General features: G+C 41.2%; 1 protein-coding gene across 1 annotated transcript; it reads left to right on the top strand.

Annotated features, from left to right (window-relative positions):
• The first annotated feature begins 2,379 nt into the window (after positions 1-2,379).
• On the top strand, positions 2,380-15,929 carry LOC130116401 (serine protease FAM111A-like). Its single transcript, XM_056284315.1, has 4 exons — positions 2,380-2,757; positions 6,622-6,728; positions 12,528-12,605; positions 12,909-15,929. The coding sequence occupies exons 2-4, from the start codon at positions 6,681-6,683 to the stop codon at positions 14,772-14,774; spliced, it is 1,992 nt and encodes a 663-aa protein (XP_056140290.1). The 5' UTR covers positions 2,380-2,757; positions 6,622-6,680; the 3' UTR covers positions 14,775-15,929.
• The last annotated feature ends 1,137 nt before the right edge of the window (positions 15,930-17,066 follow it).

Here is a 17,066-nt window from a genome sequence, read left to right as displayed (position 1 = left end):
GGCTTTACAGCAGCACAACATCCCGTCCTTAGACATTGAAAGGCGATAACAGAATTATAATGGGATTATAAAATATATGAAGAATATGATGAGGAGGATGCCAAGCAGTGTCCAGATGCCACCAGAACAGCCCAGGACCTGAGCCACACGACCACCATCACCATCTAAAAAAAAAAATCACACATCTTAGTGAGAGAAGGATATACCATTAAAACAGGATAACAAAATAATATGGATTCATAAGATATACAAAAAGAAAATGTGATGAGGGTGATGCCAAGCAGTGTCATGATGGCGACCACCATCACCGTGGACACCTGGGAGGAGGACAGACTGCACGTGCATATAAGGGAGACTCACATCACACCCTTCATACACAAAAAAGAACTAAAACAGAAAGAAGAGAAAGAAAAAGATGGAATAGACAAACAAGAAAATGAACAAAAAGAAAAGTCAAAAATAATAATCTTTTATTGCAACAAATAGCCTCAAGGTGGCAAAACAGCACATCATCAAAGGGGTAAAGCTCTCCTGCATCACAGCAGTCTGAGCCCAGCTCCCATTCACTTTATACCAAAGAATGAAAGAGCATGAAACAGGGTCATACATGTCCCTCTTCTGGACATATTCTCCCCTCACTATTTTCTCAAGGCATTTTGCTGTTTGATGCTGCAGTCACAGTGAACAGTAAAAGAAAAGGAGGATTACAGTAGATAGAAAAAGCATATATGCGTGTTTGTGTTCTTGCTTAGTTGCATGTTTCCATCCAGATTTATGTCTACTCTGTGTGGGCTTATACATATACACCGACATATATCACATGGCGGAGGGTGAAACCAACGTTCAAACCCAGGTGGCAAAGTGGCTCTCTCTATCTTAAAGTGATATAAAATAAACCAAAAGAAAACAAACAACTCCCTTCAGCAAAACCACAAAGTACTGTCGATATTATAAACCAAGCGCTTGCCGTTGGGGCCCGTTGGTGCACCGAGGCAACTTCAACCGCTCGCTCCTCAGACCGATGTCAGTTCCCTGAGCAGATGGTTTTACAAAGCAGGCCTGGATCAGTTGACTGGGTGGAGAGTTGAGGCAGGGGAGATGGTGAGTCTCTCAGAAGGTGAAAAGCTGTCAGATGTCATCTCAGTGGACGATGGTCCAGAAAGTGATGGCAGGTTTGCCAGGTGCCAATGAAGACATTGAATCGTCCAGGGTGCAGAACTTCAGTTGTGTGCATCCCACCCCAACCCTTTAATAAAGAAGAGTCTAACTGTAATGAGGCTGCCCCATGCCCACATGATAAGGCGAACAAAGCACACTGCCAACTACTATGATATTTCACAAATTAACTCCTGCAGAACAAAGCCAAAACCAAGACAACCGCAAAAGATAACGGATATAAAACAGAGAATACGTAATGTTTCTGAAATTAGTACTGATAATAGCCCTCATTCTGCTAATTCTAAGCTGCAGATATGATACTGTATATTTAGTATGGAACTGGGGTACAGCTCCACTCAAATGGGGCGTCTTCTTTATTACAATTTCCGGCCTTTGTTTACTTTGTTCTGCTTTCACGCCATGGAAAGTTTATACAATCTTTTTTTTCCATGTTTTGTTTTGTGGTCACTTTTTGACAATTAGCAAAGGAGAACACATGTGCTATCAAGACAGAAATGAACTACAATAGAGAATAGAGAGCGCGTAAGTAAAGGATAATTCTAGTTTTCCGTCACGTGACTGACGCGGAGCCCTGGCGGCAAAACAAACTTCCAGCATGGCGGCCAACAGTGGAGACTCCGTGGAGCAGCAGCACAGACCTGTCAATTTTCCAGCTGTTCCAAGCAACGACTATGGATCGCCTTGCGAAAGAAGAAAAACAAAGATATATTAACAAACTACAAGTTTTGGGCACTTGCAAGCCATATACAGCTCCCGCAGCAGTATTCCAGTCTCTGAAAACAGCGAAGTTGTCCTATACTTGACTTTATCACATTAGTATAGCTGTAAAATAACAACGAGGCAAGAGACGAGCACCGTACGTTTTCAACTCCTTTCTTTTTTATCTCACTTCTTCATCACCCTCAGCACCGTACTACACTCAGCAACAATCATTAGGCTTACTGCGCCCTCTGGTGGCGTGGTGGTATTGCAAATGCATGAACCGACTACACAACAGAAGTCCCTGCCAGAGCTCCAATTTGGCGATGTTTACACATCTTGTGGAGAATCCCTCTCCTTACACTGCCGCCTGGATGAAAGCTTACAAAAGTACAGACAGTTATGTGTATTTTCGTTCCGGATGGGACAATTTTGGAAAGTGTTTTTCCCGCCAGGTGGGCGTTCGAATATGAATGTGACGTCACGTGAAAACTATCATAGCGAATTAGGGGGAAAGCCCGGGAACTACCACAGCCGGGACGGGAACTCGTACCTCCCGCACCGCGGGCGACAACGTTAACCAGCCAACTAAAGGGTCCGACCCGTTAGCCAACGTAACGTACATATGTTACACTACCCCCCCCCCCCGCTTTCGGGAAGCGCGTCCCCGCGCTTCAGCATATCAGCTCCTTCACGCCTCTGGCTGAACGCGCTTCCGATGACATCTCGGTCTCACCATCCCACTTGTGACACCAATGTGGCAAAGTAAAGCATACAAACTGATGGGTCATTTCCTGCTTGCTCACTCGCGCCCAGGACTCCAAGGCGACCAGGCTTCAGTCTGTGCAGCACATCGGCGCCTGAGTTTCACCGGTGAAGGTGAGTGACTTTTTTATTTATTAATTCAGTTATTTTGGTTGACAGCCTTCGTCCTTCTTGAAACGTGGAAGGCGATAATACCTCACTATGCAGCATGTTAGATCTGTTGAGCTTGATTTCTAATAATAATAATTTGCAGATACCAACTTATCTCTAAATTTAATGCACATTTTATCCACGTCAAGTCATCACGTTTAATTAAAATCACGCTTAACTGGATTCAGTATCGACTTACAAACCTGTTTGTAATCCCCCGCAACGTGTCGGTGATGTTAAGTTTCGTTTCTGTCTCTTCTTATTTGACCGAAAACGAAACGCAGCGGTTAAGGTGGACAGAGTCTTCGCCCTTTTCCGCCTTCGACCGTGAAGTCCTTTGAGGGTAAGCGTACCTTAAATCCCACTGATTAAGTAACGTACCTGGATATAGTTGGATTCATTCATAACTGAATGTTTCTTTACAGGCCCGTAGCCAGAAACATATTTGGGGGGGGGGGGGGGTTGGGCAACACTGCCGAAAGCTACCGGTTAATAAAATTCCCACACTGTATACTATCCAACCGTACGGTAAATGTCAACGTATTAATGGCCCATAGATAATCATCAATGCATTAATAAATAAAAGTGGGTCTTACCTTATAAAAGCAGGTCCAATCGTCTTTTTTGTCTGCAAAAGATGTCCAGTACCTCTTCCGGCGTCACCACAATGTCTCTGCTCCGAGAGCAATGTCAGTCCATTAAGCCGTCTTTCCGTCATTGTACTGCGCATTTTGTCCTTGATCTTCCCAGACGGGAAAAACTTCTCTCGACATGGGCACTGGTGACAGGAAGCGTGGTCAAAACGCGGAGAAGCTTGAAGATGCTTGGAAACAACTCACTGTTACAGGCATTTAATGCCTCAATGGCATTTTGTGGAACATATGTTGCATCTTTCCATTTATCCCGCCAGGTGTCAATTTCTGACTTTACAACTTCCAGATGCGGTGACACTTCATCAGGATACAGGTTGGAGAGCGCTTGAGCTGAGCTGTCGTTCAGCATGCTGACCTTAGATGGCAGTAAGGAGCAGAGGTTGGAGATCACATTTCTGTGTTTGCTGAAGCGTTCCTTCATCTGTGATGAATAAAAGTCAAGCATGACTATGAAAAGCTTTTGCCGGTAGTGATTTTCACAGGCCTTCAATGGATCCTCATCGCAGTCCATGCCTCTTCGTGGTCGAAATTCAACCCCATACTTGGCTGCTTGGGAAGAGGTCTTTTGGAAAATCTGCCTGAACTCCATCTCAGAGTTAGCCCTCATCTCATCTACCGGCTTAATAACAGCATCAGCAGCTGAAACGCAACTCACCAAGTCACAGTTTTCCTTCTGAAGGAAGGTGGACAGGTGGTGGGTTTTTGCAAGCATCTTCTCACTCACATTCATGGACAGCATGAATTCTGCACTGTCAATTGAATTAAAGAGCTGAGTGGCTTTGACAGATGTGTCTCCTGTGAAGGTTTCACTGATTTTCTGCAGGCAGGATCGCACAGGGTCTAAAAGCTCGTTGAATGCAAATATTGCGTCGTGGCGTTCGACCCATCTCGTTTCACACAACTTCGTCAGTCGCGTTTTCTTGCAGTCGGGTAAAAGACGCTCCGTCTCGTGTCGCAGATTGCATGCAGACCGCAAAGCCCAATCATGGAAAAAAGTGCAGATTTCCGAGACAATTCCACAGCAATGTCGCACCATTTGTACAGTGCAGCACTTGTTTAGGACCAAATTCAAACTGTGGCTGGCACAGTGCACATAAACTGCTTGCTTGTGCTTCTCTTTGATTTTAGCTTGGGCACCATTTAAACGGACACTCATGGCAGATGCGCCGTCGTATCCCTGGCCACGTAAAAACTGTAAATCAACGCCTGCATTTGTCAACTGACTTTCGATTGAATTGGCGATTGCCTCTCCGGTTAACTTCTCGATATCAACAAAGGACAAAAAATCCTCTCTGATGCTATATTGGCTGTCATGCTGGTTCACGTATCTGACACAGACAGAAAGCTGCTCCCGCCCTGAAACATCTTTCATTTCATCTGCCAACACAGCGAAACACTGCGCCGAGTTTGCTTTCTGCACCAGTTTGTTTGTTATCACATCTCCAATTATGCTGATTATTTCATTTTGTACATCAGGACTGCAGTAGCTAGCGTTTGCTGCACATTTACTCAAGTGTTGTAACAGTACTGTGTCGCCAGATGTAGCCCTAAACCTGAGTAAAGCCCTGAAATTTCCGTCATTGTGAGTTGGCTCATGTCACTGGTCCTGAATCAATATCACCTCTCAGGGCGAGTTCTTGGCGACCGCAAAAAATCAACGTTGCAATGATGCTTTTGAGTTTTTCTCTGTTTTCTTGGACTCGCTTTTTTCTCTCAGAATCGAGCCTCAGTGAAATTGCATCCATTTTATTGTTGAGAACCATTTGGAAATTGTCCGCTTTCAAACATGCATCCTTGTGATATGCCTTTTGTGCGTGGTCTTTGAACGTCTCTAAAGCATGTTTCCAGTCTGAGAAGTGGACATTAATTAGCTTGCCAGCTTTTCTGTGCCCTCCCTTGCCCACATGCTCGACTGCAAATGCAACACAGTGTTTACAAAAACAACCGCCGGACCTTGTTGAGTATCCTAGCCAGCTAAACTGGTCTATCCAATGACGTTGGAAACGTAGTTTACCTCCTAGTTTTGTAGGGAATGTTTGTCCGATATTGGCCGTCCAGTCCAGTGAGTATATTTCTCTTCTCTGTTCGTCTGATATTTTCCCACCAATATAATCCACAAAGTCGTGTGAAAACGTTTCCGAGGAAGAGGACGGCGGGCCGGGTCTGCTAACTCTGGCTCCGTTTCCGAGGAGGAGGGCAGTGGGTCTGCTAACACTTGCTCCGGGAAATCGGTAACGTTAGTGACCAGATCATCTGGAATGTTCTTGTTTTTCTTTTTTGAGTCGGGACACATTGAAACAAAAAAAATCACTGATTTTACGAATATTAACTTTACTGCTCTTGCCTGATTTACAGGTAGCTTTCGGCGGCTCCATTGCTTTTGAAAAGCAAACTATAGATCGACCATTTAGCTAGCATAACCAGTGGCAGGTTGCTTAGCTGACTCGTCAGACCCCTGAGCCAATCAAAAGCCTGTGATTTTATTTGTTTTACGAAACAGACCAATAAGATACATCATGTTTGGAAAAAAATTAACTGACAGGTTTAACGCCTGTCAGTCACGATAGATGCAGCGTATGAGTAGGCTAGAGGGGCGGTGACAAATAATCAAAACGATAACTAAATAATTATTGGTACCATTTCAGACTGGCCGTGGGGTTTCGGGGGGGGGGGGTTCAGACACGAAAACCACCTACCTGGCTACGTGCCTGTTTCTTTATAGTCAAGGTTTCCCCTTTACTGGAAAGCTGTTCAGCTGCTCTGAGAAATGACGGGAATTTGAGCACGCGCCCCGAAATGTTCAGATTTAAGATTCAGAAGTAGTTTCTTCGTGTATTCTGGTGCGTGCTCGATAATCCAGGTAAGAAAATCCATAAAGGTTGAATCGCTTCATCTGGATACTGCGTTTGTTGACATGTGTGGGCTGTCTGTGAGTGATGAAACTCGTATCTGTCAGTAAACGTTGTATCCGGATGAACTGATTCAACCTTGTTCGAGGGTCTTCATGTGTTTTACTAATTATGTGTCCGCCAAGAATAAGGCACTCCGGTGCTCTCCTTGACAATGACTTTTTATTCGCAGTCTTTACAAATACATAATCACAGTGTAACCTGGTATTTGATATAAATTAGGAAAAAAAACACGAGCATTTTCTCCCCTCTTGTTTTCACCATAGACGAGATACGTCGGCTGCTTTAGCACAACTGAACACCAGCCGTGAGCGTCACCCTGAAGATGGACGACATTAAAGTGAGACGTGAAGCGGGGGAAGAGTCTGCCAAGGTGAGGCATCTGTAGTGTTTTGGTTTTTTTCCACTTTTTATCAATCAAAATAAGTACGATTCAATTAATACAATGCACGATGAACAGATGTACAATAATACAATGAACAGCAGGATACAAAGAAAACAAAGCATACTCCAAAAGGAAAAAGAAAACAAAAAGCAAAAGGTTGTGTAAAATGAAATAGTATTAACAGGGGGGCTCTGTACAGTATTGTAACGTGCATGGATAAGAAGACACGCTGGCCGCTGGCTCGCGGGTCTGACCCTTTAGTCGAGCGGTTAGCGATCGGTGCGGGTAATACGGGTTCGCGTCCCGGCCGCGGCAGTTCCTGTGGTTGCATTGTCCCCCGAATTCGCTACAGTATTTTCAGGGAGACAAAATAGTTTCACAGATGTTTCTAGTTTTGATGGCTTTATTGTGTTTACTAAATTTGAGAGTATCTAAACATTGGTCAAAAATGGCTTTGAAGATAAAGAAGTTGGGTTTACGGGCAGACATTTTGCTGGTATGGATATGATATTTACCAAACAGAAGAAGATTAATCATATGTAAAAATTGGACATTATCAAGGTCATTTTTAGTTACTCCGAATAAGACATGCTCCATTTTCACATTGAAGTTAGTGATTTTCCCATGTATAAAGTTATTAACATCAGTCCAGAAGACACCGCTATATGTACATTCCCAGAAAAGATGAGTTAAGGATTCATCCTCATTTCTACAAAAGCTACAGCTAACATCAATATCATTCCTATATCTAGAAAGGTAGGTCTTAACAGGGTAGCAACGGTGCATTATTTTGAATGACACTTCCTTAACTTTGTTAGTTAACAAGTTTTTTTTTTTTTTTAGAGAAGCCATGGACATTTCCACTGAATGTTGTCAAATATGTTATTCCAAAAGAAAACAGCAGAGGGAGTAGTAACTGTTTCCCCTAAGAATAATATTCCTTGTGCGCTGGTTAGTAGCTTTGACACCTAGTAAAGGACATTCAGCATCAATATAAATGTTAACAGGGTCTAAGGAAGGAATCACACAAACATCTCCTTTGGGCGCAGATGATAATAACATTTTGGCTCCAGGTTGAGGGTGGAAATTCCAGATTGAGGTTGGATTCTTGAGATGGGCTTTGATCCAGTTTATGTTAAAGGTCACATTTAAAGTAGAGAAAGCTAATGCATTGATACCACCAGAGCATGGTTTATTCAACAACACACTCTTTTTTTATTAGGTGAGGTTTCTTCTTCCAAATAAAATTAAATAAAAGTTTGTCTATTTTACTACAGTAATCCTTGGGTACATCCATTGCTTGGGCATTATAAATAAGTCTAGATAAACCCTCTACCTTTGTTAGCAAAGACCTTCCAGATATTGATAAATCCCTCTGAAGCCAGAAATTGAATCTCTGCTCTATTGTTTTGATCAAAGGATTAAAATTTTCTAGTGCTCTGAGGTTCTGGTCTCTCTTTATGATTAAACCTAGATATTTGACTGTGTTTTTCACCGGTATGTTTTGTATTCTTTCATCATCACATGTCGTAGTTCACATTTTGTTATGTTTAACAAGAGACCATAAACTTTGGAGAAGACGTTAATTGCATCAATAGATTTTTTAATTTGGACCTTATTTTTTAAGAATAATGTTGTGTCATCAGCTAATTGGCTAATGAGGATAGATTTATCAGCAATGGCTATACCCGTGACACCACTGTTTTTAATGTGAATCGAGAGAATTTGCATAGCAAGTAAAAAGAGATATGGTGAAACCGGACAACCCTGATGAAGACCTCTATTAATGCTAAATCTTTTAGAAGTGCCATGTGATAATTAAATGGAACAATTGCTATTCTTATAGAGGGTTCTAATCACATTTGAAAATATACTAGCATCTGTAGTGTGTTTTCTTAACTGTTGCAGCTGTTATCTCACTCACCTTTGTCCATATACTAACTAATCTGTTGCAGTTTGCGATGTTAAACATTAAACATGAGCTCTGCTTCTATGTCCCTTCAGTCTCCCAACATGTTACGTGGACTGATGGGGTGTTATCACATTGAAAGAACAGTTTTGCACAAAGTTTAGCCTAATCCATTTTTGTTTCATGTGAGATGCTATTTGTTGGTGCTGGGCAAAATGAATGAACCAATCATGTTTGAGCCAATCATTTTCCACTTCAGTATAAATTGGGCCTCAAGGGGTGCATACTGAATGATCTACTCATATATTTTCGTAATGTGTGTGTGTGTGTGGTGTTAGTGTGTGTGTGTGTGTGTGTGTTAGTGTAGATAGCGGGACCGAAAACTAAAGCATTTATGATCCTAATTCTTTTTGTAGGTGGTAGGTATTGTCTCAGAGAGTAAGGGGAAAATCCCAGAAAATTAAAATTATGCATAATTATGCATAAATATGCAAAATATGCATTTTTCTAAAAATGGCTAAAAACCACTTTTCTCGGCATTTCAGCTGATTCTGAGCATCTTTGATTTTTTCACCTACAGTGCATCCAGAAAGTATTCACACCCCTTCACTTTCCCCACATTTTGTTATGTTACAGCCTTATTCCAAAATGGATTAAATTCCTTGTTTTCCTCATCAATCTAAACACAATACCCCATAATGACAAAGTGAAAAAGGTTTTGTAGAAATTTTTGCAAATTTATTAAAAATAAAAAACTGAAATATTGCATGTACATAAGTATTCACACCCTATGCTATGACACTCAAAATTGAGCTCAGGTTCATCCTGTTTCCACTGACCATCCTTGAGATGCTTCTACATCTTGATTGGAGTCCACCTGTAGTAAATTCAATTGATTGGACATGATTTGGAAAGGCACACACCTGTCTATATAAGGTCCCACTGTTGACAGTGCATGTCAGAGCACAAACCAAGCCATGAAGTCAAAGGAATTGTCTGTGGACCTCCGAGACAGGATTGTATCGAGGCACAGATCTGGGGAAGGGTACAAAACATTTTCTACAGCTATGAAGGTCCCGAAGAGCACAGTGGTCTCCATCATTCGTAAATGGAAGAAGTTTGGATCTACCAGGACTCTTCCTAGACCTGGCCGCCCAGCCAAACTGAACAATCGGGGGAGAAGGGCCTTGGTCAGGGAGGTGACCAAGAACCCGGTGGTCACTCTGACAGAGCTCCAGCATTCCTCTGTGGAGATGGGAGAACCTTCCAGAAGGACAACCATCTCTGCAGCACTCCACCAATCAGGCCTTTATGGTAGAGTGGCCAGACGGAAGCCTCTGCTCAGTAAAAGGCACATGACAGCCCGCTTGAATTTTGCCAGAAAGCACCAAAAGGACTCTCAAACCATGAGAAACAAAATTCTCTGGTGTGATGAAACCAAGATTGAACTCTTTGGCCTGAATGCCAAACGTCACGTCTGGAGGAAACCAGGCACCTCTCATCACCTTGCTAATACCATCCCTACAGTGAAGCATGGTGGTGGCAGCATCATGCTGTGGGGATGTTTTTCAGCGGCAGGAACTGGGAGACTAGTCAAGATCGAGGTAAAGATGAATGGAGCAAAGTACAGAGAGATCCTTGATGAAAACCTGCTCCAGAGCGCTCAGGACCTCAGACTGGGGTGAAGGTTTACCTTTCAACACGACAATGACCCTAAGCATACAGCCAAGACAACGAAGGAGTGACTTCGGGACAAGTCTGTGAATGTCCTTGAGTGGCCCAGCCAGAGCCCAGACTTGAACCCCGTTGAACATCTCTGGAAAGAGCTGAAAATAGCTGTGCAGCGACGCTCCCCATCTAAACTTACAGAGCTCGAGAGGATCTGCAGAGAAGAATGGGAGAAATACCCCAAATATAGGTGTGCCAAGCTTGTAGCTTCATACCCAAGAAGACTTGAGGCTGTAATCACTGCCAAGGGTGCCTCAACCAAGTACTGAGTAAAGGGTGTGAATACTTATGTACATGCAATATTTCAGTTTTTTATTTTTAATAAATTTGCAAAAATTTCTACGAAACCTTTTTCGCTTTGTCATTATGGGGTATTGTGTGTAGATTAGGCTGTAACATAACAACATGTGGGGAAAGTGAAGGGGTGTGAATACTTTCCGGATGCACTGTATATAAAAAAAAATTTCTGGGACTTAGAAATGTTTTGGCATTATGCAAAATACATGCATTTTTGCAAAAATGCACTTATGATCCTAATTTTTTTTGGAGGTGGTAGGTATTGTTCCAGAGAGGACCAGAAAAATAGCAGAAAATTAAAATAATTATAATAATTGTGCATAATTATGCATTTTCTAAAAATGGCTAAAAACCACTTTTCTCGGCATTTCAGATGATTCTGAGCATTTGGGGGGAGGGAGTTGGAGTGGGGGGGTAAACCACTTTTCTCGGCATTTCAGATGATTCTGATTATTTGGGGGGAGGGAGTTGGAGTGGGGGGGGGGTTTCGGGGCAGGGGGAAGGCGGTTAGCTGGCAGGATGAAGAGGAGGGAGATTTAGATGGGTGGATAACCAAACCGCTACCTTGTAGCGGGGTTCTTCTAGTCTACTCATATATTTTCGTAATGTGTGTGTGTGTGTGTGGCGTTAGTGTGTGTGTGTTAGTTAGTGTAGATAGCAGGACCGAAAACTAAAGCACTTATGATCCTAATTCTTTTTGGAGGTGGTAGGTATTGTCTCAGAGAGGAAGAGAAAAATCCCAGAAAATTAAAAGTATGCATAATTATGCATAAATATGCAAAATATGCATTTTTCTAAAAATGGCTAAAAACCACTTTTCTCGGCATTTCAGATGATTCTGAGCATCTGGTTTTTTTCACCTATATAAGATTTTTTTTCTGGGACAAATGTTTTGGAATTATGCAAAACACATGCATTTTTGCAAAAATGCACTTATCCTTTTTTTTGGGAGGTGGTAGGTATTGTTCCAGAGAGGACCAGAAAAATAGCAGAAAATTTAAATAATTATGCATAATTATGCATAATTATGCAAAATATGCATTTTTCTAAAAATGGCTAAAAACCACTTTTCTCGGCATTTCAGATGATTCTGAGCATTTGGGGGGAGGGAGTTGGAGTGGATTTAGGGGCAGGGGGAAGGCGGTTAGCTGGCAGGATGAAGAGGAAGGAGATTTAGATGGGTGGATAACCAAACCGCTACATTGCAGAGGGGTTCTTCTAGTAATAAAATATAGTGAAACAGTAAAACTTACATAGGCCTACTGAATGGACTGACTTGACTTGTACTGCTGCATTCTGCGATACGACGAAGCTTAAATGTGTGAAACAGCAGTCAACAAGTCATATCTAAAGTTGACAACATGTTTGGCAAACAGAATATGCTAATGCCTTTCAGACGTTTACCTGTAAAATACTATTTCTACACCAGCCTAGTAATTTGGTCTACAATTGTGCTTGTTTGACTGGCACATTATTGAAAAAATATAATTTTAGATAAATTAAAGGGCAATACTTTTGAAAGAGATTTCTTCAATCACTTTGACTTTATTAGTTTACAAAATGGTTAAAATGTAAATAATGTCTTTAATATTGTAAAGCATACAATGTTCTGATACATAGTTACTGCAGTATAGTATTTTAGTTACCTTCAGTAAATATCCAGTCTGCCAATTTAACATTGATCAGACATATATGAGCCCTCTACTGGACCATTTAATCCACCACAGTGGAAACTCAAAATAAATAAAGCCGCATACGTTTGATTCAGTAAGGTGTGCACCTTACTGGTTAAAAAAGCTATTGAGAGGTGAAAATTAAATACTTTGTCAGACATCATTTATTTTCTATTACAGATTTCTTCTCAAAACAACAAGACCGACGACCCACAAGCCGAGTCCAGTCAAGCTCTGCATTCAAAATCTGGCATGAAGGTTTGTTGTCCTTTCAGATATTTTAGTACTTTTTCTATAACTACTGGATTGTTGTTTGTCATTTTTTGTCAATGTTATTTAATCAGTTGTTCCTTTTAGAAGAGCCCAATCATTGTTACTGCTTTTCACTGTCTTTCGAATGTCTGCCAATGTTTGTTTTAATTTGAATTTTGCCTTGGTTTTTCTCAAGTGGATGGAAATGGTATAGGTTCTAGTACAGTTTTTCTATTAAGGAGATGTAATAACATGTGGTGTACTATACAGTTAGTTAATTATTTGTACTTTATTCTTTCCCATACTCAGGAACAGAAGCCACATAAAACACATTCCTTTACATTGAAAGTAAATGGTGCGGCTGACTACCTGGTTACCTGCAATAAAGCACAGACTGTCCTGAGCGCACTAGAGACAAACAAGATATTTGCAGAGATGGCTAAAAAGAACCAAAAGAAAGAGCTCGTTATTATAAGAGGCAGGAGAGCCATCAGCACACACTTCCCATGCCATCTTATTGGGGAGGAAGATCTCCTGAAGTTTGAGTACATCAATGCTGCAGTGCAGGGAGAGGATCCAGTTGGTAAAGCCAAACGGAAATGGAGGAAAACACCACCTGATGAAACAGTAACATTCAATGTAACAACAAAAGGAGATAAAGGTATAATAAAAGAGGTCATGAATAACTTGAATCTAAAAAACAAAGTTGAAGAAGTTTGCATGTATGGATACAAAGGGCATACGATTAAAAATGTTCTGAAAATTGATGGCCGTTTTAAAAGTAGCACTTTGAAAAAAGACTGCATCCTGTCAGACCTAGACACTTCAGAGAAAATCGAAATGTCCACACTTGTTGATGTCCTTGATGGTAGGAATTTCAGGGTCGTATTACGTGGGAAATTTGCCGTTGCAGACAGTCAGTCTAGTCTGGAGGAAGAGACCACACCATGTGAGCCTCCTGGATCTCCCTCTGATGGTAACAAAGATTCTCCAAAAGCGTTCACATCAAGTGAGATGCGAAATACAGACAGGCCAGAGGAGAAAGCAAAAGCAGATGCTAGTACCTCTCAGGCTCGGCTGTCTTATCTCGAAATACCAGGTTCTGAAAACTTGCTAAATTTACTGCGTGCACAGTATAATGATTTGGTTGAACACATGAAAAGCCGAGGGATCACTGGGTCTTCAGTTATCCAAACACTCCGTAAAGACTTTGGAAAGAATGTGGAGACTTGCCTTTACATGAAAACAGTCAAGAAACTGTCGAAGCGAGGTGACTCTGTTTGTCAGTTGAGAGTAAATGACCGTCCAATTGGGAGTGGTTTTCTCCTGTTTGACAGGTACATTCTAACAAATGGCCACGTCATTGCCGAGTATTGCGACCAAAGTAGCTTGGAGCTGCGTAAAGAGATTACCGTCACCTTCTCTTTTGAAAGTCTGGCCAAGAACTGCAAGGCAGAGCCAGTGAGAAAGGTTGTTGCCTTTCAAAAAAATGCTGATGTTTCAGGCTGTGATTGGGCTTTGCTGGAGCTTTACCGTGACCAGCCAGAGCATTTGGGATTGTTAGAAAACTTTGATTATGTTCCTCCATCAGGGGGTATCTGTATCATTGGGTACCCCGGGGAAGGAGTAAAAAAGATGGACCCATGCTATGTTGTTCAACGTGGTCTCCAAGATGATGTTGTAAAGAACAATGCTCGGGAGGAATACGGGTCAATTTTAACTGACAAATTCTTTGAGGATCTTAGCCAGTCAAAGGACAAGAGGTTTTTGACTTATGAAACATGTTTTTATGACGGGGCATCGGGCTCACCTGTTTTTGACAAGGACGGCAATGTCGTTGCAATGCATTCAGGAGGTGGGCACTTAAATGGCAAAAGCAAAAACACAAGGCTCGTTCAATTTGCCCATCCTTTGTCTCTGATCATTGAAGAAATTATTTTCCAATTACTGGAAAGAGATAATGATGGTGTGTTGAAGAAATTCCTCTGTTGCTTTCCTCAAAATTCTCCACAATTGGAGAGAATGGGAAAGAATTTGAGGAAAATGCTGCAGGGCCGGAATCTCACAATCTTAAAAGTTGTTGATAATCCAATGATCAGAGAGGATGAGATTTTGCAGCGTTTCTTTCAATTCATCTGTCAACCAGAGGAAGCTACACCCATGGATATCGAGTAGATGTGCCCACTGAGAGTCTCAGTTTATCATGACAGTGAGCTGCAACAGATAAAGATATGTTGCTGATGAAGAGCTGTCGCATAGTGGGTTGGAGAAAGAGAGAGAAAGTTGTGGTGGAAAAATTGTTGCTTTAATTACTGTGTGACTGATTACAGTCAGTTTTTCATATCCAGGCAACTCCCAAATGGCTGTGGACCAAATTATGATGCAGAGAATTAAAATGTGCACTCTACTCTCTCTCTCTCTCTCTCTCTCTCTCTATATATATATAGACATATATGTCTATATATTTTTATTCATAATGTTTTAGCATGAACAGTTTTGTAGTGGTGGTAACCTTGACATGTTTAAAGGTTTTAATAGTTCACTATGAAAGTCGACTATTTTTACACCCTGTATGAAACTGCCCAAACCACTAGTGATGCAGGGGGCAGGATTTTTTTTGTGGCATTTTCTGCTTTTGTTTTACCAGTGACAGCAGAGAGAGACAAGAAAGGCAGGAAACAGTTTTACATACAGGTATGTGTGGGTTACTTATGTAATTTTAGCTTTGTGTTATTTAGTTGTGCTCTTGAATTAGCAACAAGTTGAACGGTGGTTGGCATGGGTTGATAGCAAAGTTGGAATGGTGATAAAAGCTTTCTGTATATCGGAGTCTGCCATCTCTAAGCCAGTTTGTGTACTTTGAGTGTCTTGATTAATTTCCTTTCTTTTTCCATCTTTTACATTTTGAATTGTTATTGCTTATTTTCACACTGGGGGAACAGGAATTTAGGAGTGCAACTGTATTCAATGTCCAGCTAGCAAAGGAATATGAGCTTCTTTTTGTTTTTGCTTTTTTTTTTATCAGCAGCGAGAGATGGTAATCAAGATTTTGTATTTTGTATTTTGATTACTGTAATAAACTGTCAATACCAAACACATTTTGGCCTGGGCATTGAACTTCTCTCTTTACCTGTATGTCTTCTGTGTTGACATAACAACCTGCTCCAGTGGTGCATCGAGTTTTATTGCCACTAATAACAGGTAATGTAATTATGAATCGAGTCGAGCACCCTAAATCCCTTAGCTCCCTCGTGTATATTTGAAGAATCACTTTCAATTGTCTTTTGTTGATTTTTTTTTCAGTTAGTTTTGCCACCAAAGTCCTGCTGGGTGCTTGTTTTGGGTTTTCTGTGGAGTGGTTAAGTCAAACATCAATAACACGAATGGATGAAATGAATATAAATAAATAAAATAAATGTCGTCAGAGAATAAAAAGGAATCTGCTTAATAGGGACGTCTAGGTAAACAAAAGTCAGGTCAATTTTATTTGTGTAGCCCAGTATCACAAATTACAAATTTGCCTCAAGGGGCTTTACAGCAGCACAACATCCCGTCCTTAGACATTGAAAGGCGATAACAGAATTATAATGGGATTATAAAATATATGAAGAATATGATGAGGAGGATGCCAAGCAGTGTCCAGATGCCACCAGAACAGCCCAGGACCTGAGCCACACGACCACCATCACCATCTAAAAAAAAAAATCACACATCTTAGTGAGAGAAGGATATACCATTAAAACAGGATAACAAAATAATATGGATTCATAAGATATACAAAAAGAAAATGTGATGAGGGTGATGCCAAGCAGTGTCATGATGGCGACCACCATCACCGTGGACACCTGGGAGGAGGACAGACTGCACGTGCATATAAGGGAGACTCACATCACACCCTTCATACACAAAAAAGAACTAAAACAGAAAGAAGAGAAAGAAAAAGATGGAATAGACAAACAAGAAAATGAACAAAAAGAAAAGTCAAAAATAATAATCTTTTATTGCAACAAATAGCCTCAAGGTGGCAAAACAGCACATCATCAAAGGGGTAAAGCTCTCCTGCATCACAGCAGTCTGAGCCCAGCTCCCATTCACTTTATACCAAAGAATGAAAGAGCATGAAACAGGGTCATACATGTCCCTCTTCTGGACATATTCTCCCCTCACTATTTTCTCAAGGCATTTTGCTGTTTGATGCTGCAGTCACAGTGAACAGTAAAAGAAAAGGAGGATTACAGTAGATAGAAAAAGCATATATGCGTGTTTGTGTTCTTGCTTAGTTGCATGTTTCCATCCAGATTTATGTCTACTCTGTGTGGGCTTATACATATACACCGACATATATCACATGGCGGAGGGTGAAACCAACGTTCAAACCCAGGTGGCAAAGTGGCTCTCTCTATCTTAAAGTGATATAAAATAAACCAAAAGAAAACAAACAACTCCCTTCAGCAAAACCACAAAGTA

The sequence above is a fragment of the Lampris incognitus genome, chromosome 8, assembly GCF_029633865.1.
Source record: "Lampris incognitus isolate fLamInc1 chromosome 8, fLamInc1.hap2, whole genome shotgun sequence".
Classification (NCBI taxonomy): Eukaryota; Metazoa; Chordata; class Actinopteri; order Lampriformes; family Lampridae; genus Lampris; species Lampris incognitus.
Note: the sequence above shows the minus strand (reverse complement) of the source record. Positions and strands in the feature narration are given on the sequence as shown.